This window comes from Aquarana catesbeiana, linkage group LG03 (genome assembly GCF_042186555.1).
Source record: "Aquarana catesbeiana isolate 2022-GZ linkage group LG03, ASM4218655v1, whole genome shotgun sequence".
Taxonomy (NCBI): Eukaryota; Metazoa; Chordata; class Amphibia; order Anura; family Ranidae; genus Aquarana; species Aquarana catesbeiana.
This window is the reverse complement of record NC_133326.1, coordinates 317826852-317848755: the sequence shown is the minus strand read 5'-3', so window position 1 is coordinate 317848755 and position 21904 is coordinate 317826852. Positions and strand designations below refer to the sequence as shown.

General features: G+C 39.1%; 1 protein-coding gene and 1 pseudogene across 1 annotated transcript in view; both read right to left on the bottom strand.

Moving 5' to 3' along the window:
• Window positions 1-3789: 3789 nt before the first annotated feature.
• On the bottom strand, window positions 3790-5493 carry LOC141133960 (large ribosomal subunit protein uL4B-like; annotated as a pseudogene).
• A 122-nt stretch (window positions 5494-5615) lies between these two features.
• LOC141132214 (sodium-coupled monocarboxylate transporter 1-like) overlaps window positions 5616-21904 on the bottom strand; it is a 43576-nt gene continuing 27287 nt past the window's right edge. Inside the window, exons 10-15 of the mRNA XM_073620376.1 lie at window positions 21659-21726; window positions 19677-19763; window positions 16369-16580; window positions 16004-16107; window positions 13755-13849; window positions 5616-8763 (exon numbers count right to left, since the gene is read on the bottom strand). Coding sequence (XP_073476477.1) covers window positions 8623-8763; window positions 13755-13849; window positions 16004-16107; window positions 16369-16580; window positions 19677-19763; window positions 21659-21726 — 707 coding nt within the window. The 3' untranslated portion in view covers window positions 5616-8622. The remainder of the gene's footprint in view (window positions 8764-13754; window positions 13850-16003; window positions 16108-16368; window positions 16581-19676; window positions 19764-21658; window positions 21727-21904) is intronic.

Genomic DNA, 21904 nt, shown 5'->3' with positions numbered 1-21904 from the left:
TCTGGCAGAAGCAGTGCGGCCATCAGAGCGGCCCGGAGGGGGGCTACTCATATGCAAGCCACATCTCAGCCGGAGATACTGCTCTGTGTCATCCTCACAATTCCTCCCTGGTGCATTGCTGGGCACAGATGACTGATGAGGCTGCACTTTTGGGCAATGATAGGCTGCACATATGGGCAATAACAAGGCTGCACTTATGGGCAATGAGAGACTGCATTATACGCTGCACTGGTGGGTAATGGTATGCTGCACTGATGGGCACTGATAGGCTGCACTAATAGACACTGGTATGCTGAACTGGTGGGCATTGGTATGCTGCACTGGTGGGCACTTGTATACTGCACTGATGGGCATCGATAGGCTGCACTGATGGGCAATGATATGCTGCACTGATACTCTACACTGATGGGCACTGATACATTGCACTGATGGGGCTGCACTGATGGGCACTGATATGCTTTATGTTAATATTTTTAAACTTGTTAATATTTATTTTTGGAACTTGATTCTGCATAAAACATTTAACAGTGTAATTTCATGAGATAATTTACGAGGGCTTGTTTAGGGGCGGACTTAGAGGCAGGGGATGGTAGGAGTTGGGTGGGGCAACTGGTGGCGAGTAACTCTTAAGGCCTGGCTAGTGGCTCAGGACTGGAAATTTTGAGCCCTGTGTGTATGTGTATATATCTATATATCTATATATATATATCTATATATATATATATATATATATATATATATATATATATATATATATCTATATATATCTATATCTATATATATATAAAAAATTGTGTGGCTACATAGCTACATGCCAAAAAAATCTTCATATAATAAATACCATCCCATGAGTAGCTAGTGCTCACAAGTCTCTGCAGATCACAACCCACTAATATTATGTTGCTTTGTGATTACAATGAAATCTTATTTTTCTCCTCAAACATGAATGAATCACTGTCTATAATACCAGGAATCGTAACCTTATGATTTTTATATAGTGCATGCCTTTAGTCCTGGGTCAGCAAGCATGTAGCAATTATTTTGCAATGAGGGGGCAGATTGAAGGAAGCTGTGGAAAGTAAGCATCCCCAACCTTCACTTCATAAATAAAAAAGCTTTGCAGCCCTGTTGCCTGTTGCATGTGTTTGCAGATGAATTGAGAAGTAAACAGGCGGAAAAAAAGAACTTGCAGAACTCCCACTACGGTACTCAAAGCACAAAAGGTGAGAAAAGGAAGAAATAAAATATTATTTGTCTAATGTATGTAAACAGTGTTACAGCAACAGTTCAGGATTCTTGACAATAGGCAGCAAAAGAAATCAAGAAATGTCCCTGTTAGTGTACTTTTCCTACATAAACTCCTATATTTGCAAGCATGACTTGCTTGCCCAAGAATATAAAAGCATTTAGGACATTTTAAAATACAAGTATTGTTTAGTAGACAGTATTTCAGAGAATTACTAGGCCAGGAGATAATAGTCTGTGATCTTTTTCTCATTCTGTCCTGTGCCCTATAGCAAAATAGGGGTATTTCAGATATTGAAAATTCTTACAGTGGCATTCCAGTATGGGCTCCACCTGTGAAAAGCAACACAGTGAAAGCATTGCATAACCATAACTCAGGTCACATATTTGTAAATGACAAAAGGTTGCTACCTCCTGGAAATAACTTTATGGAATGTTACCTTCACCTTTAAAATGTTCACAAGAAAACACAACCTGGAGGACCCTAATATATTTCCTTAATTAGTCATCTGTTTTTCAAACCTGTAACACTATGTGCGCTTTACAATTACTGTTAGGTACCTGATAGTTGAGCCCAACTTGTAGGAGAAGAAACCTCTTACAACACTGGTTCAGGAGCCACTGGAGTGGGAATAGTGGTCTTGTGAGCACAGTGGGTAGGAGTGCATGATGGAAGTTGCAGCGGCCGGCACAGGAACGGAGTAGAGATCCTCCAGGAATGGCTGGACTGCGGATGACAGCAGGCAGAAGTGGATCAGCAAGCTAAAGACAGTAGATGCAGGAACAGTGGCACCTGGAGCTGGATGAGAAGGCTGGGAACACAGCAACACAAGGCAGTAGGCAGAAGGCAGGGTCAGACAGTCCGGGTTGGCAGGTGATCAGGCAGATGAGTACAATAGGCAAAACAGCAGAGTTAGTAGGACAAGCAGGAGTTCAGCAACGGGTCACAGCAGAGGTAGGCAGAGTCAGGCAGGCCAGGTAGGATTGGAGATGGTAGAGAAGTCAGACGGAGCCGGGTCAGTAACAACAGCAAACAATCAGCAAACTGATACAGGAAACACTGGTACAGGGCTGCAGACGAAGCAGCAGCGCATAAGTGCAGCTGTAACATTCTTAAAGGCTCCTTGCCGCCAAACGGTGCTAACGCGCACGCCGGCGCACACCAGTGGGCGAATTCTATTGCACAATTCGGGAAGGGGCCCACGTGCGCATGTGCCCACGCATGTTCCCCTGAACAGTACCAGCACATCCCTGACAATTACCTTCTGACCCTAAGATTGCTCTCCTGAGTATCATGCCTGAGGAAGTGGTGTCCCTAGCTTCTAAACTGCTCCTAATACGATTGCTGTTTATAGATTGCAAATCGATTGCCCAACTAGGATCACTGGTACAAATCCCACTGCCTGCCTGGAGTTTGCATGTTCTCCCTGTGTCTGTGTGGGTTTCCTCTGGGTACTCCGGTTTCCTTCCACACTTCAAAGATATGCTGGTAGGTTAATTGGCCCTGGCATGTGTTATGTATGAATGTGAGTTAGGTACCCCAGATTGTAAGCTCCTTGAGGGCAGAGGCTGATGTAAATGTGCAAGATATTTGTAAAGCGATATGTAAATTGATGGGTCTATAAAAGTACAAAAGTAATAAATAAATTAAAAAATTAGGTAAACAATAGTTATCCTCTCATCCTCTGACTATTCTGCGTTGGAGGAATGCTGTTAACATTATTTTATACAGAGAAAAACTAACATATCAACACAGAGGCTGTCAAAAAATCTACTTTCCCTGGTTGTCCTTCCCTTCATTAGCTCTGCCTTATTAAGAGTACCTATTGCATTCCAAGGCAAAACCTCCCCCCTGGAGTTTATTATTGTAAGTGCTCTTTTGAACCATGTCCCTAGTCACATTATGCTGGATATAACCTGAGCTGTATTGCCAAAATCCATATTGAGTTTGAATGTGTAACTTTCTGTTTTGTATGGCGAACAGTCTGTACTTTATTGTTTTCTCTTTTCTCGTGTATGAAAAATGATTCAATACTCAATGAATGTTACCTGATTTAAACAATTTTAAACATAATAATAAAAAACACCTGCCAATGGTTTTATCTGTATGTACCGCACAGAGGACCTTGTGTCACTCCGCCTCCCCCTCTATATTGTTCCTTACACCTATTGGCACATCAAGGGACAGCTCACATGTAAAAAGCAATACAGATTGATCCTGACCAAAGTGATGCTGTATTCTACCTGGAATGGGCCTCCATAGGAATGTTATGCCAAATACGGGAGAGGATATGGCATGCCATTTAGAGTCCAGCTGCAACTTACTCATGGGTAAGTCAGAGAGGCCACACATGATGACATCCACAGGCTTTGTCCCAGGCATCAGGAATTCTTCAGGATGTCAGATTTATCTAATACTTGCTATCATATACACACATTTATGTAAAAATAGTTTGGATTAGCTTTATTCCCCTCTTTTTTCCATAGTTGTATTATATCCATGCACATATTGATTGGGTCGAGGGGGGGGGGACTTGAGGATAATAGGATAATGTTATTAGTTTTAACTGCAGGGAAGGTGTGTATGATTTTTTTGTTAGATTTTTTAAGTTTGCATTTTAATAAATACTTGGACTTTCTTATCTCCTCCCAGCTTTCCTTTTATTCACTTCCTTCCCCTTTATTCTGTTTTCTTATTTTTTCACCTTAAAATACATAACTTTACACTTTCTTTCAAACTCTGTTTTCACCCACTCTATTTTGTTTTGCTTTCTTCTTTCCCTCTATCTATTCTTTTTCTCTTTCTACTATCCCATCCTTTGCTTTTTTTTGTTTTTCTTCCTTTCTGCCTTCCTCTCCTACTTTACTTTCCTGTCATCCCATCATTTGCTTGTTCTATTCCCCTTTTTCTGTTTGTCTCTTCCTTCTTGCTCTGTCACACATTTCTTTCTTCCTTTCCTCCATTCCCAATTTCTTATCTTTTCAATGACCTTTAAATTCTCTCCATTATCCTATTATCTCCTATCCTATTATCTCCTTTATTGCCTTCTGCCCTTCATTCTTCTCCTTCTCTCCCATTCATCCATTCCTTTCTTCATTTCCTCCATTTTCCCTTTATCCTCCTCTTCTTCATCCATTTATTTCTCTTTCTTCTATTCTCCCCTTTCCCTAACCTAATTTCCTAAATTCTTTCTTTCCTTCCTTCACCCCCCTCTCCATTGCTTCTATCTTCTATTTGTTTTTTATTCATATTAAATGGCATTTTATTGGTGACAAATTCAAAGTGCTAAACTTCTTCTTTGAGTCACTTCAAGATTTCTTGGCTGCTGCAGGGGCAGGTGCTGCAAGGGCAGATGCTGCCTTGGCGGCTGCTACTGCCTCTTTCTTCTTTTGTTTTGTCTTAATATTCTCTTGCTGATACAGGATGGCTTTGTGTTTGGCAGTCTTTGCATATGGATTCAGATTCATCGTGATTCTCAAGTTCTTCAGTGGGTTCTTCTTGAGTCCTCTGCGCTTCACTTTCTTAATTGGAGCACTCAGAGTCTTCTGGATCTCCAGACTCTTCAAGATTCTGCTCAGATCTGTGTTAGTAATTTTGTGCATTGGGAGGTTGTAGTTTGTCTTTAGGGTGGCTGGTTTGCACCATTTGCCATGAAGGTCATCCAGTTTGATGAAGACGCTCTCTATCCAGATGCAGAAACGTCCAACGTGACCCCCCGGGAGCCAGCCTTAGCAGGTTTAGTTCGTTTACATTAAGGAGCGTAATTCCTGGGATGTTTCTGAAGGCTTTAATGATGTCATTATCTTCATTGTAGATAACACAGCGTCCTTTACTTTGGATGCAACAACGGTTTATTGTCTTACCCTTACCATCACGCATACATTGGAAAGCATAGACCTTCTTGATGTCATTCCACGCTTTGAGCTTCTTTAACAGAAGAGCGGCCTCCTTTGTCTTCTTGTAACTTTCAACTTTATCTTCAACCACCAATGGAACTTCTGGGAACTCCTCAATGCAGTGACCTTTAGACATGATGAGGGCAGGCAGGGCTGAAGCAGCCAGTGCAGAGCAGACAGCATATCGCTTCTGGGTTACAATGACTCTTCGGTGCCAGCGTCTCCAGGTCTTCTCAGGGATAAACTAATAAATAACATGCAACATGATATATAGGAAACATGCTATGTCCATCTAGATCACTTTCATGCCTTTCTTCCATTTCTTCCCACTATCAATCCTCCATTTCTCATCTCTTCTGTCTTTAGTTTTACTTTTATCTTTCTCTCACTTTTTCTCCTGCATTTCTTCAATATTGTCAGGGACCGGTGCGACCAGAAATGTGTGGACTGCCATAGAGTGAACCAAACACATGTAAAGTATAAATAATATGATTTATTAAAAGATAAGTAAATAAACAAAAGTAGATGCACCTCCAATATGGCAAACAGTAAACAAAACAGCAACCAACTACAGTGACAAACAACAAATGAAAACCAAAATGAAATGTATATACAGATGTGGAATACAAACGTAACCGTAACAAGCCAGGGTCATACACGGGTGATCAAGCAGGTAGAGCTGGGAGCAAGACAGGACAGGGAGAGGGTAACAGGAGACAAAGAGAGCAGGGGGACAGGATCAGGCTGCAGGGCAGGGGTCCATGAACCCTGGATGCAGGGTTCAGGAACACCGGATATGGGGTTCAGGATACAGGAACACAGGATTCAGCAAACACAGGTCAGGGCACAAGGATAAAATACCAAGGCAAGGTATTCATCTAATCACCAGGTTAAAATAGACCTCCTGCAATCGGGAGGTTCAATAGGTGGGAGAAATGAGGGAAAACTTGACTTAAACAGGAAAAGTAAATATTTACATACAACTGGCTACATCTCTGGATCTATTGATTGCTCTGACATATGGGTTTTACTGAAGATACCTTCTGGTTATTATTTTTTTAATTACATGATTCGTAATAATTGCATACTACAACATTATTATAATTCCATTATCATTGAACTAAATTAGAGGGAAGGGGTGGGTGCATTCCAGCATCCTCTGGTAAATTACCAGAATCTCTCCTTGTATGTGGTACCAAACTGCTTTAATATGTTTGGTTTTAAGTTTGTATGTTATCCGTTCCAGTGTGTCTAAAAAAATTCCAATTCAGCAATGACAGCAAGGCATGTGTGTTTCGTTTCAATTCGATTTTCAGATGAAAATGTCATTATCAGAGATTCAGATGTATACGAATTAATGAATGGACCTAGTAATGAATGTCAACAAAAATCAGAAAAAAATGTATATAGAAATTAACAAATGCATTTGTTTCATTTAAATGACATCACATGATGCAATAGTAGTTCGGGCCCATGGGAAAACTAATGTAATTTTCTAATTTGTTTGATAATTCAGATAAGAATAACAAATGGATCTGAATTTCGTTCCATTCGTTGATTTGGGAGGAACGTGAGGACAGTAGATATTGTCCAAGCTACCCGTTCCATTACTCTTGGTAGGTAGACTAGCGTCCACAAATATCAAATTTTTTTCAGACAAAAATGGCATTATCAGAGATTCAGATGTATACGAATTAATGAATGGACCTAGTAACGAATGTCAACAAATCAGAAAAAATGTATATAGAAATTAACAAATGCATTTGTTTCATTTAAATTAAATCAAATGATGCAATAGTAGTTCGGGCGTATGGGAAAATTAATGTAATTTTCTAAATTGTTTGATAATTCAGATAAGAATAACAAATCGGTCTGAATTTTGTTCCATTCGTTAATTCAGCAGGAAAGTGACGGCAGTAGATATTGTCCGCTCATTCCATCACTCTTGGTGGGTAGACTAGCGTCCACAAATATGGAATCCTTCTAGTTCAAATCCATCCGATTTGATAATATATTAAATACTGTATATAGAAATCTTCCGGAAAAGCTGCAAAATTTTTAGAATCCACCTGAACCAACGAATATGCGAAACGAATGCCAAAGAAACTAAGCAAATTCTGAAAATGATCCGGGTCAACATAATGAATATGATGAAACAAAATTCTTCAATATATGGATGCGTCCCAAACGAAACAAAAAGAAAATTTCCGACATGCACATGTCTAATGGCAGCCCCATATTTCTACCCACAGGTTTACTGAACGCAAACTCACTGAAATTCATAGGTAGGAGAAATCAGGTTCCTTATAATTGGAGAATAAAAAAAAAAAAGTAGAAATATAAGTTATATATATATTCTAACGTATACAGTACATTCAATAAAGGTGCAAAATAATTCAGATAACAAACTAGGCACAATTCAGAAATCGCTACGACCAGTGGTGCAGCATCAGTCAAGGTAGCCTAAAATGGGAATTACTAAAACAGGAGCCCCACTCGAGAAGGCCTTATGACTACTATTCACTGAAAAGGGACAAGGTAAGTTTATTTAGATTGCACCAATGCAAATTGCTAGACATAGTGGGAAGGATAGAAAAGAGAGAAGGACAAAGAAAGAAGGAAAAAGTAAGAAAAAGAAAAAATTCATAAAAAAAGGATCTTATTTCACAAGGATATGGGAGTTAAGGGGGAAGGTAAAGGGGAAGGCAAGGGCTGGGGAGACATCTGTAGGACCTGGCCAGGTGTTAGTTCCATTCCTGTTTACGTGGACAAGTTTAAGTGAGAGAAAGAAGTGACTGAATTTAATGTGGCTATTATAGTCTAGCCAAGGGGCCGGATCTTAAGAAATTTTGCATGAGTGTCATTGATTATTGCAGTTAGTTTCCTGTACACCATAATGCCCATCATTCTCTGTTTCACCTCTGCAAAGTTATTAGTAAGTTGTTTCCATGCTTTAGTCAATGCTTGTTTGGCAGCCAAGAATACAAACCTTGCCAATTTTCTTTCATAACTAGCATTTTTTGAAGACGTTCAGCAATAACGATCCCATATACTATTATGACTGGTTTCCTTTAAAGGACTATCTCAGAAGCTAACTGATGACAGCTCCATAAAGACACAGGCACAACAAAGCATATTTTTGTCTTATTTATAAAAAGTAAATAGGAATAAAATACATAACAAACATAGAGAACAAGTCAAGCTACAATTTATAAAATGTACAGCAAATATGCAAAGCTCTGATACAGTATGAATGATTTCCCTGAGTCAATATATTTGCAGTTCTGGCAGCACTGCTGCCTCTGAGCATTTTCTCTACGAAACCAGTTCTATAAATTTTATATATACACAAATATTCTTCTGGAGCAAGTGTAACAATACACATGAATATTCAGTGTGTTTTTCAACATCAATTGCTGTGCCATAAAAATAATTTTCTTCTTTTGTTCACACACTGTAGAGCACAGCTTGGGGGGAAAGTCAAGGATTAACACCATTCATCTTCTCATTTTTCTCTGTGTTATGCATTTCCATATGATTGAATGCAGGGTTGTCTGTTCCTTTATCCTCATGGAGATCAGTATCTTGACGTTTCCAGTTAAGCATTTCAACTTTTTCTTTCTGCAGAAAGTTATGTATAGACAAAATGAACACAAGAAATCCGTAAAAACAATAAACATTCCTCTCTTTAGTTTTCTCACAGGAAAAAAAATATAAAATCAGCTCCCGCCTTGACTACTGCAACTCCCTCCTCATTGGCTTACCTCTAAATAGGCTATCCCCACTTCAGTCCATCATGAACGCTGCTGCCAGGCTCATCCACCTCACAATCCGCTCAGCGTCTGCTATACCCCTCTGCCAATCCCTCCATTGGCTGCCACTCAGTCACCGAATTAAATTCAAGATACTAACTATAACTTACAAAGCCATCCACAACCTGGCCCCCAGCTACATCACTAATATAGTCTCAAAATACCAACCTAATCGCCCTCTTCGCTCCTCCCAAGACCTCCTGCTCTCAAACTCCCTTGTCAGCTCATCCAATGCTCGCCTTCAGGACTTCTCCAGAGCCTTTTCCATCCTCTGGAATGCTCTAACCCAATCTGTCCGATTTTCTCCTACTTTATCCACTTTCAGACAATCCCTGAAAACTCATCTCTTCAGAGAAGTCTATCTGGCCCCCACCTAACAACTGTACATTTATTTTCTCCATCAGCACATCCCCCACAGTTATTACCTCTTGTATCTCTTGACCTCCCCTCTTAGATTGTAATCTCCAAGGAGCAGGGCCCTCTGATTTCTATTGTATTAAAGTGTATTGTTTTTGTACTGTCTACCCTCAAGTTGTAAAGCGCTGCGTAAACTATTGGCGCTATATAAATCCTCTATTATAATAATAAAATGTTAACTTTTTGAAGAGAAGTAATAACAATTTATACAAGAATCTTATCATTAAAGTGTAAAGGTAACTTTTTAAATTAGAATATTAAACGTTACACTTATTTGCTCTGTGCAACTGTATTGCACGGAGTGGCCCCGAACCTCCTCTTCCGGGGTTCCCTGCCGGCAATTTTGGCTCTTCCTCTGAAACCGCCTGATATGCTCCCGAGCGGCTTGCAGAGCAGCGGCTCAGGAGCATGCCACACTTGGGGCACTCAACAGGAGAAAGGGGCCAGTAGCACCGGTGGTGGACCAGAGAAAATGAGGATCTGGGCTGCTCTGTGCAAAATCGCTGCACAGAGCAGGTAAGTATAACGTGTTTCTTTTTTTTGTTTTCTAATTTTGCCTTTTATATCACTTTAGGGCCTCATTTACACAGGCAAAAAAAATGCTGCTTTTAATGGAATTTGTTCATTTTTTATGCCTCAGAATACAACTCCATTTCAGCCAATATGTCCATACATATTGTGGCATTTAGATTCATATTTTACAGCAGCATTCGGAGCAAAAAAAAAAAAAAAAAAAGGCCCAAACCTGCATTCGGATCTTACAGGCATAAGTTATGCACATGCATGCATAAATGCACATAAAACTGCACATATTTGGGAACATTTATTCCAGTGGCTAGAATAAATATTCTGGCCAGTATAATGAGTATAATGAGTTTACGCTCATATGCGTCTAAAAGCCATATGCCTGTAAACGCACATAGTTACTTGTCAAAACGGGCATTTGTTACACTTGATTTATCTGCCAGCAGACAGATCCAGTGTAGACAGGAGTATTTTAATATGTTTGTGTGCATGAAGGCTTAGTCCTAAATTATTATAATTATATGGGTTTATTTGTGGTTTCTCATTATTTAGCTTTAAAGTGTATGTAAACCCAAAAGCAAAAATTAAAGTTACACTAAAAACTCCTGTATGACATTCTAAAGTCTCAAATCCAGTTACAATGCAATGCACAAGCCCCATAAAGTAAAAAGGAAAAAAAAAAAACTTCCTTTACCACCCCTGACTGAGCCAAATCCTCCTTCATTTGTGTCTCACTTGCTCCACCTCCCAGACACTGTGTAGACAGTGGTGGGTTTCAGCAACAATGACAGTGCTGTCAGTCAAGAAAGCAGTGGGCAGGGCTAGGTGTGGCCAAGCGCTGATTGACAACCTACAGGCTTGCAACTCATCAGTGACAATGCTGATAGCCACGTACCCTACAACATTTTTTTTCTCTCTCTGTAGTGGAAGCAGGCACAGCCTAAGTGCTGATTCACACTGGGATGACTTGTCAGGCGACCTAGCGTCCCGTTCTGTACAATGGAACCGTTCTAATTGCATCGCTCCGACTTAGAAAAAGGTTCCTGTACGACTTTGGGAGCGACTTGCATTGACTTCTATACAGAAGTCATTTTGCAAGTCGCCGCTCCTGTCGTGTCCAGGTCGCCTGAGGCAGTCGCGCTGCAAGTCGTGCTGCCTCAGTGTGAACCGACACTAAGAGAGTGGCAACTGTGCTTTGAATTCAGGATCAGTGCAGCAGCAGTGCCACACCATCACAGGAATATGAATTAGGTGGATTTCAACAGTAGGACTATGCAGGGGGACAAATACAAAACTGTAATGCCGCGTACACACGATCGGAATTTCGGACAGCAAAAGACCGATGAGAGCTTTTGGTCGGAGAATGCGACCGTGTGTATGCTCCATCAGACTTTTGCTGTTGGAATTCCCACCAGCAAAAGATTGAGAGCAGGTTTTCAATTTTTTGGTCAGAAAAAGTTCCTATCCGTCTGTACAATCGTCTGTACAAATTCCGACGCGCAAAATTCCTACGCATGCTCGGAAACAATTCCACGCATGCTCAGAAACATTGAACTTCATTTTCTCGGTCGAAAGTTCAGAGAACTTTTGTGTGACCGTGTGTATGCACGGCAAGCTTGAGCGGAATTCCGTCGGAAAAACCAACCAAGATTTTTCCGACGGAAAATCAGTTCGTGTGTACGCGGCATAAGTGGAGATGCACTGTTCAGCATGTATATTTTTTTAAATGGGAAGCCATAGTTGTGTTTTTAAAGCCAAACACAGATCTGGGAGGAGTCTTGAAGTCTGGAAGTTGTAAACTCGCTAACTTTCTGAAGTGATACTAATAATAATTTGGGGTTGTGTTACTAAAACTGGAGAGTGCAAAATAGGGTGCAGCTGTGCACCGTAGCCAATCAGCTTCTAACTTCAGCTTCTTCAATTAAGCTTTGACCAAAAAAAAAAACTGGAAGCTGATTGGTTTCTATGTAGAGCTGCACCAGATTTTTGCACTCCCCAGTTTTGTGCTCAAAACTGTTCCTTCTTAAAATAAGAAATATAAATGCTTAATTCACTAAGCTATAATAATTGCTATTTGCCATACTGACAAAATAACATTTACATCACTAAAAATAACAATTGTCATGTCTAACAATACATGCATTATAGCTTAGTGAATTGAAAAATATTGGAGAACTTGCACCTTATTTGATAAATCCCCTATCTGTTCTAACTCTAGGTTTGATATTCCAGATATTCATATGTGTGCATGTGCATGGTTTTAAAAAAAATAGGCTTTGTTAAAGTGCATCTCTAGGCAAAAAAAGGATTAGAACCTCTGTCAAGTTATTATTGCTGTGTGGGAACTGTTGTCAAAGGATCGGAACAGGGACAACATTTTGCATTGTCCCCAGAACAAAAGGAAAGGGGATATTTTCTAATGGGGACAGCTATTCTGGGAACAGCTATCTTAAAGAGGAATTGTTGGCTATACGTACAGCATACAGTTTAACCACTTCCCATCCTTAGGCCGTTTATAACCGGTTAATAGTTGAGGCTACAACCATGATCCCAGTATTGTTTTTTTAGCCAGCGACTCCCTATCAGGTAAAAGTGATCCGAGCAGCTATAGAGCCACTGGATCACTTTTACAGGCACCAACATGGGTCACCCCCCACTGCCTTTACCAGACTTTCCCATCAAATCAGGGAGCTTGGTAACGTTGCAACGGGTGGCATTGGCTTCCTAGGACACAATGAGGGGAATCGGTGTTGTTCCTCCCACTATGTGATGTCAGAAACCTGAATCAACAAGGATTTTAAGACTTCCGATTTTGGTTTCATGTAAACAAGTTGTTATTGGCTTGTGAAAGCATCTAATCAAACCAATTTCAAATTGGTCAGATGCTTTAGATGCCAAAGGAGGCACCCCAGATCTCTCTAAAAAAAAGACCTGTCACAGCCCATGCTATCACAAGGGGATGTTGTTCATCCCTTGTGATAGCAATAATGTTAAACCATAAAAAAAAATTAAAGGTAAAAATAAAATAAATTATATATATATATTTTAAGATGCCCCATCCCCCAAAGAGCAATAATTCTAGCGCCAGACCTCATGCGTAACTCTAAACTGGTACACTGTAATGGCTATAAAAGTGTCACCTTTGCAGATTTTTAGGTACCATACTTTGACGCCATTTAACGAGCGTACCAAATTTTAAAGCATGACATGTTAGCTATCTATTTACTCGGTGTAGCATCATCTTTTATTTTTTTACCAAACAATTGGGCATTATATTGTGTTTTTGTAAATTAAAAAAAATTAAAGTGTATTTTTTCCACAAAAAAAAAAATGTTTGGGGTTCTAAGTAGTTTTCTAGCAAAAAAAATGCAGATTTTTATATGTAGGGGAGGAATGTCAGAAATGGCCCGGACTGGAACTGGTTAATAAAATGTTGTACAAGGTGCTAATTACAGTGTGTAACACCAATCACAATTCCTCATGTACGGGTGCAACATCAGTATTGTGAATTCTAATTGGTAGCTCAAAGCTATCTAACACCTACAGTTTTTTACCGTTATGTTATCTTGTTTTCTGTTTATTAAATTGCAATCTCTAATATACAGGGCCCTTGTGTGCTTTGTTTGCTTTTGCAATTTGTATTCTAACTGTTCATACACATTGTCTGTCCTTCATTTGGTACAGAAAGTAGTTTGAGATTGCACAATATGAATTAAATATAATATTAGGGCTGCATAGTATCTTAAGTATCAGACTGTGGCTATGGGAATGCAGGCATTCATTCATATGCATTAACCTTATATTGGAGAACCTTTGTACACATAAACCATAACTTACATAAATTAGCATCATACTTACTTCCTTTGTCCAATAAGAAGGAATCAATACTTTGAGATATGAGAAGTCTTCAGCTGTCAGTAGAAATTCTCTATTTATGTTTTGCTTTAATCCACCTGCAAGGCAAAAATGTGCTTTATGTCTAAAACTATTAAGATCTGAGGTAAAGACTATATCATTTTACACTAATGAGATCAGTTTGCTGAAGGATTACTAAGGTTTGTTACATTTTGTCATTCTGTACTTTGTTAAAAGGAAAAAGTATTGTGCTGCCCTAAGCACAACCCTAATTTGCCTATCATGTTTTTAATGCATTCTTAATAGAACTATTTCACAATCACAATAAGTAGAATACACAAGATACATAGACCTAACTATCCACGTACAAATTCAGAAAGGGTACCATTAGGATACCACCATAAGTCTAGGTCTAGAATATTCAACATAGGTACAACATAAACCCATCTTGGGCCAAAAGCATAGCCCAACAGACTTCAAGACACAAGATAGTTTGTTAATCAATAGCCCGTCACAAAACCCAATGCAATGTGGAAGTGTATACAGGATGGACCATAAGAGAAATTTAAGGTTGGAAAAGAAGGAAAGAGAGAGAGAGAAGAAAAAAAAATTTGGGGGGGGGGGGGACAGGTGAGGCAGCACCACCAGTGGGAGGAGTAACAACAGTACACCTATCGTCTAAAAACCTTATGCCCAGCAGACAAATTGGGGGCTCAAGAATGTTGAGGGTCGATGATGTAAGGAAAGTGTAGCAGTGCAGGAGATTATCCCACCAGAATATTTTTGAATTCATCTGTACAGGAAAATTAAAGCCAATAGAACCACGTTTTAGTAAAATTTTCAGTTGTATCTTTGAGTGTGCTAGTCGGACCTTCCATTTCCCAAATGTCCTCCACTTTAGGACAGTAGTAAAATAGGTAAAAGGAAGGTGTGAAAGGTAATGTCCTCTCAGTAAATTTTTATGTGATCGTATGTACACCATTCCAAAAAGTACTGAGAACCGGGCAGGACTAGAATAGATGTAACATGTCCCCTCTCTCAGCACCACACCTCCAACATGTTTAAGGCACAGAGGGATAAATACGGTGCAGAAGTGTTGTAGTAGTACCCCAATTCTTGAAATTGATTGCATATAGATGATTTAAAGGAGAGGGTCAAGATGTTTCTTTTTTCTGCATTCTGCCGGGGTCCAGCATAGTTGGAGGTCATTTTCTCATTTCTCTAGATACCTAAAGGGAGATCTGTGAAGATTCTGCGAGTAACAGTTTGTAAGAGAGGAAAAGGGTATGTATGAATGTCTCTTCAATCCGGCAATCCTTTTCATAGGTTGTCAATGGTCTCATGAAGGAAGAGGCCGCTAATAACCCAGGTAAGAGAAGTTTGGGTCCAACTGCATCTGATTTTCAATAAGCCATTTGGAATCTTTGATAAAATGTGTGGCAGAATACATTTCCCGGTGGCGTAAAGAGCTGGTTTGGGCGTTCCCAGGGCAAAGTTCAGGTTGTCCAAATTTGGATTGTGAGCAGCCGGAGCTAGGGAGATAGCATAGATGCGAAAAGCCCTAGAGCAAATCTGCCAGGTGGCCGCTACAATGAGGTGTTGAAGTATTGTGGGCAAAGGAAGCGAGGGACTCCAAGGAAGAACAGTTTATTTAAAAAAGAGAGAGTTTTTGTCTATAAAAGAATTTGCACTGTAAATAGCACTTTTGCATAGCATTTCTAAGTGACCCTGAAAAAAATATCAACTAAAAGAAGAGTGAATATCCTTACTTTTTCAGTGGTCTGTTCTTGAAATATCACTGCTTCACTACTACCCTTCTGCAGCAAGTATCTCATACTTTGGGGGTGTGAAACACCTGATCCCTACCACACGCTGTGGTTTCTTCCACCAGATTATACGGTACATCATTACAGTTTTAGACAGCAGGAGGAACCACAATGTGCGACTGAGAAAATGCATATTCAGCCTACCTGATACTTGAAGAGGCTGGGAAGCAGTGGAGTAATGGTGCTTTATGACATGAGCAGCTGGAAAGGTAGATGTAGCCACTCTTCTTTTTGCAGATATGCTTTCATATACAAATTACCCTGTAGCTACAAGGTCACTTTAATGTACTTAACATGATATCTATACATAATTGTTCAGAACAGCAGCAGGAAAATAAATGGCATTCTAAATAGGATGTTAGCAGTTAGCAGTAGAACAGTTACATTAGTATTATACTATAACAAAGACTATAACAAAGATTTTACCTGTTGCTAAGCTAACTATTATTCCCACAACAACAGTAACAATTGTTCCAATTGTACTGAAGTATAGATATGACAGTGAGTACCAGCTATCAGCCAGGTCAGGCCTAAAGGGAAAAAAACACACAAAAACATAAACATCACAAGAATTAGCAGTCAGTTTTGTTCCATGTATGTAAAACGTTACAATAACATCTCTGTGTGAGCAAACCACTTAGGTCACGTCATAGACGTGACAACTTCAATTGAATTAATTTTAGCTGAAAGGCTTACTGTAGATTTAGTAAAGCTTATTGATTCCAGGAACCTACACATAAAGGTGTCAGATCATTTAAAAAAATGTGAAGTAATAAAGAAATATCACATACCTTTCCCCAAGTTGAGCTTGAGTTTCTGACAATATACCAGTCACTGTGGGAAGTGCTGTTGTTAATGTCCGGTTAGCATTAGTGCTGAAATTGCAGCCTTCAGTTGACAGGAATTTGGGTAAACTGCTTATGGGCAAAGGAGGGTAAATCTGAGCTCCTATACCTACCCATAATGAAATTGTAAAACCAACCAAGAGACCAGTCAATGCACCCTGCAATACATAAGAAAGCATTTACAATGAAATTCTAGACAAACCTCATTTTTTTATGTAGACAGAGCTTTGAAGGTTAGGAATTTGCTGCTTTCGGTGTACCCACTGGAGAAATTTTTCACACCTTCTGTCCCAGAGATATGGCAGAATAGCGAGAATAATTTTTGCAAAGTGAGTAGAAATCCCAGCTCTGACGAAAGTCTGTGGAATAAACTAGGCAAAGGTTCTAATCCTTCTTTTCTAACCAAAAATGCCAAACTGCATTTCAAAATACAAAATACAAAAATTTAACTGCACATTCAGTACATCTCTGCAATATAATCACATTTTATCATGTTTATCCCTTTAAAAATGCTGCAAGTACAGAAAAATACCTGTTGATCTGACGATAAACCAGTGTGTTCCTAAGTTCCCATTTCAGTCCCTTTGCTGTACTGAGATCCCAGTAGCGTTGTTTGCCCTGCTTGACTACAGAACTCCACCTTTCCCAAACCTCTCTTTTCTTCTCAACATGCAAACATTTATTTCTTTCACAGCAAAACAATCAATATATGGTGTTGCGCTCAAGTGAAAAAATTAGTACCAGATATTCTTTCTTAATTAAAACAATGCTGTTGCCTTGATTCCCAAGATCCTGCCTACACACGTTGAGGCTGATTTACTAAAGAATTTGAGAATGTTCAACACAATAAACTGTGAAAAGATTCACTTTAATTTAATTATCCAATCATGTGAAAAGGAAACCCCTGTTTACTTATTTGACTATTTAATGCCCTTAGGATGTACCTGTACATCCTCAAGTTAAAGTGGTTACAGCTGCAGCCATGATCCCAGTACCAAAATTTTCAGCCAAAATTTTTAGCAATCAGTTTTACAGTAGAAGTGCTCCGAATGGCCATACAGCTGTCTGATCACAGGGCACGGAAGGGGACCCTTCCCTCCAGCCACTGCCCTTCCTGGGTTCTCCCATGTGATCGGGGGGCTGGGGATTGCTGCCATCCTGGAGAACCTGTACATTTGTACCTGCCCCAAACCACCCGTGACATAAGAAAACAAAAGCAATGAGGATTTTTTCACTTTTGTTTTCAGTTTGATTTTTACCTGCTAGTAAAGTATCTGATCAAACTGATCTCAGTTTGACCAGATGCTTTAAAGGGCAGAGGAAAGATGTAGGGTCCAATAGACCCCCGATCTCTCATTAAAGACTACCTGTCACCACCAACGCTATCACAAAGGATGCTGTGATAGCAATAAAGTTGCTTAAAAAAAAAAAACTATTTAAAGAGACAGTGTAAAAAATCTTTAATAAAATAATAATACAATTTTCAAAAAAATATAACGTACCCCTCCCCCCATATTCAAGTCCAAATGTGAGTCCATACTTAGGTCCCACACACATGTACACGGTGATGGCACCACACATGTGAGGTATTGATGCGAACATGAGAGTGAGCAATAATTCTAGCACCAGACTTCCTGGTTAACTCTAAACTGGTAACCTGTAAAGGGTTTTAAAGCGTCACCTTAAAGATTTAGATAACGCAGTTTGTTGCCATTCCACAGGAATGACATGTTTGGTATCTATTTACTTGGCATAACATCATCTTTTACATTTTACAAAAATATTGAAATTACAGTGGGGAAAAAAATTATCTGATCCCCTGCTGTGTTTGTAAGTTTAACCACTTACAAAGAAATTAAGGGTCTATAATTTTTATCATAGGTGAATTGTTAATGATAGAGACAGAACATCAACCAAAAATCCAGGAAAAAAAACACGATACAAATGTTAGCAATTGAGTTGCAGTTCGGTGCGTAAAATAAGTATTTGATCCCCAAGCAAAACATGACTTAGTATTTGGTGGAGAAACCCTGGTTGGCAAGCAATTTCTCTCAAACCTTCTCTGAATCATTGCAAAATTTTGCGTGGAGCTCCAAACCGAGGGCGATTGATGGTTATTTTGTATTTCTTCCATTCGTGAATAATCCCTCCAACAGTTGTCTCCTTCTCACCAAGCTTCTTGCTGATGGTCTTGTAGGAGCCAAAATTATTGTTGGTTGGTAGGGGATCAAATACTTACAGAATTCTACTCACTAAACTACTCTACTCACAAAAACTCAAATTATAACATATGTATCATGGTTGATATCCTGTTTCTATCATTTAAAATACACCTATGATACAAATTATAGACCCTTCATTTCTTTGTAAATGGACAAACTTACAAAATCTGCAGGGGATCAAATAATTATTTTCCCCACTGTATATGGTGTTTGTGTGAATTAAAGTTCATCAAAGTGTATTTTTTCCGGAAAATTTGGGCTTTAGAAACGGCTGCACAAATATCATTCAACATAAAAAAAAGTTATTCTCCAGGGTCTCTGCTTTCAAAAAAATGTATAATGTTCGGAGGTTCTAAGTAATTTAGCAAAAAAAAAAAAAAATGCAGATTTAAAATTGTATGTGAGAAATATCAGAATTGTCCCAGCGTTGAAGTGGTTAATCTGCACATAATTGGATAATTGAAGTTATGATTTCAGGCATATTTTTTTGGTTCAAACAGCAGGTTGAATTAAAAAAACCTCACAGATCCCTGCATGTACACAAACGATGTGGATGTAGGGATCTCCCCCGCTGGGCTATTGTATTCTGACAGCGGGGGCCTCCAGCCTCCCAACCCCTTTCAGTTAACACTGATCAACACTGATCAAATCCTGGTTAGACCGGCTTCTGTTGAACAGACAATTGATTGTGTGAAAATTCTCAAATCCCTTGGTAAAGGAGAACTGAAAGGGCTGTCAGGCACAAAAGGTTTTTCCATAACTTTGCACACTCAGATTGGGAAAGCATGCATGTTTATGCCTGAGGAACAAGGATTGAATCATGATGTGCCTAATTCTGGCTTATCTAGGTGGAAAAAATAGAAATTCACTGGGGCAATACAACACTGCCAATCAGTTTTACTCCAAGAATGTTCAAGCAGGAAATGTCTGGCAAGGTTTGGAAATGTTGATAGACCTGAAGTCACTTCCTGATTTGATTCCTGACCATAACCTGGCTGTGGACCCCTTCACACACTATTGAGTTGTACTTACTATGGGATTTGTAAAGGGGAAAATGATTCCAAGAGAAAACAGACCTAGCAGAGGTCCTCCAACCATACCAAAGATGGAAAGAGCAGCCTGTAAACAAAGAAACATAATTTATGGCATTGCAGATATATTATTCCTCTTCATAATACAAACCATTGTGCGATTTCTTGCTTTGTTTGAATTCAGCAAATATTTACAGTAAACATGACTGTTCTAATTATATTTGCTTGATGGCTTTCAAATAACCTCTAATTCAAAATGATCAACATTCTGTATGTTTTTTTTATTATGTGCTATGTCAATGAGCTAAGATTTTCTATTATATTCCTGTATTTTTTAGCATAATCGTGAACTATGAAGTAAATCGCACAAGGTTGAAGGACAAGTTACCCCAAAGTGAGTTAAAACCAAGTTTCTTGTTGCTTAGGATGCAACAAGATCTTGCATCGTTCCAAGGCCATTTCTAAATTACCTGGGCATTTTGGGTGTTGCCACCCACTTTATATTTTTAGTATCTAAAAAACTGAAACATCACTTAATTCTTGTAATGTTCCACAAATATAAAGGTGGAAATAAAAAAAAAAAATTGAACCAATTAGGTTGATACTATTCAAATATGGGAGACACGCAGTGTGGCACCGCCTGGCCGGCGCTATTTGTACACCTGGCGACTGATCAGGGGCATGGCTTTGGCGCAAATATTTGACAGCTTGTCTGTCCAATTGTTGGCACCACCCTCCCCTGGTGTACGCCTGCGTGACGTTGGTGGGCATGTGGTGGCTGTGTCCTTATAGGCTCCATTCACAAGAGGCAGATTCACTCTGGTGGTTTTATCTATTTTCTATGGCTCACCCACTGTATCACTTTGGATTGGAATTTTTTATGGTTCAGTCTCAGGTAATTTGTATACTTTTCATTCACATTATTTTGGTACTCTTAGTTATTTGGTCTTTATCCAAACTTTTTATGATTTCACTTTCCAACTTTCCAACTCCCACCATCTTTGTAATCTATCTGCACCTGCTTGGACTTTACTGACTTTGCCTATTATAATAATAACATTATCTGTCCTGTCTTTACCGAGTACAGCACATTTTTCACACTATATAAATATATTACTCTCACAGAAGTCCTTGTTTGGTTTAAGCACTGGTTATCCATGATTAATTTTCACTTTCTGGAAATCTGCCTCCCTTGGATGTTGTCCTTGCCAGGCTTCGGGCCACTCCACGCCGCCTCTGCTCACGGTGGCGATGCCTCTGGGGGTCTCCAATCTGCAGTGCCACACTCTCATCTTATAGTTACGTCTGTAAGTACTTTAGACTTTGGGGGCTTTCATGGATTTAATCTTTATTCTTACTTTTCATTACCAACCCCCTTTCCTTGGCAGGGTTATACCATATAGATATTTCCACTACCAGTTATTACATATTTCAAGTCACGTGCATGCTCCTGAAGATTGGATCAATCTATGAAACGCGTAGAGCTGTTTAATGCCATGTCTCTACTTACCATACATTTCATATGTGCATTATACAATATCAACTATCCATTTTTTATGTGATGATTTGTTTTTATTACATGTAAAGTTGTGTATATATATTAACTGTATTGATTCCAATATGCATCATGATTACTATTATGTACCAGATTATTGTTATTACTATTATCACAAATAAATCATTTTTGTATACCTATGTGCTTCATTTAAAGTCCCACCGCTCCTTTCCCCATTCTCATTTAGACAGGGATGGAGGCACTGGACCTTACCAGGTCACCGCTTCATATAAAATCGAAAATGTTTATTTTTCTTCACTATTCAAATATAAACTATTTGAGGTCAGAGACAAACATTCTGTTTATGACTAATCGTTTAAGTTGGCACAGATGTTTTTTTCATTTCCAACATTTGCATGAATGAGCATTAATATAATGAAATAAGCTCAGTGGTGTTTTTGTATATTGTGTAAGTGCTGATTCACTACCTGTAATAAGCCACCCATTAGGGATGCCAAGGCCGCCATGCCAATACATATTGCTCCATACAAGAGACCTGTATACACAGAAGAACAACGAGATTAGTTAAAACCCCGATACTTAATCGAAAGAGAATAATTAATCCAATTTAGGATTGCGTAAAATACATCAAAGAACAATAAATGTTTTAATGTTAAGCTGGGTACAAACTAGGAGGAAATCGGGAGAAAAATTAAGTACGAGGCACGATCATT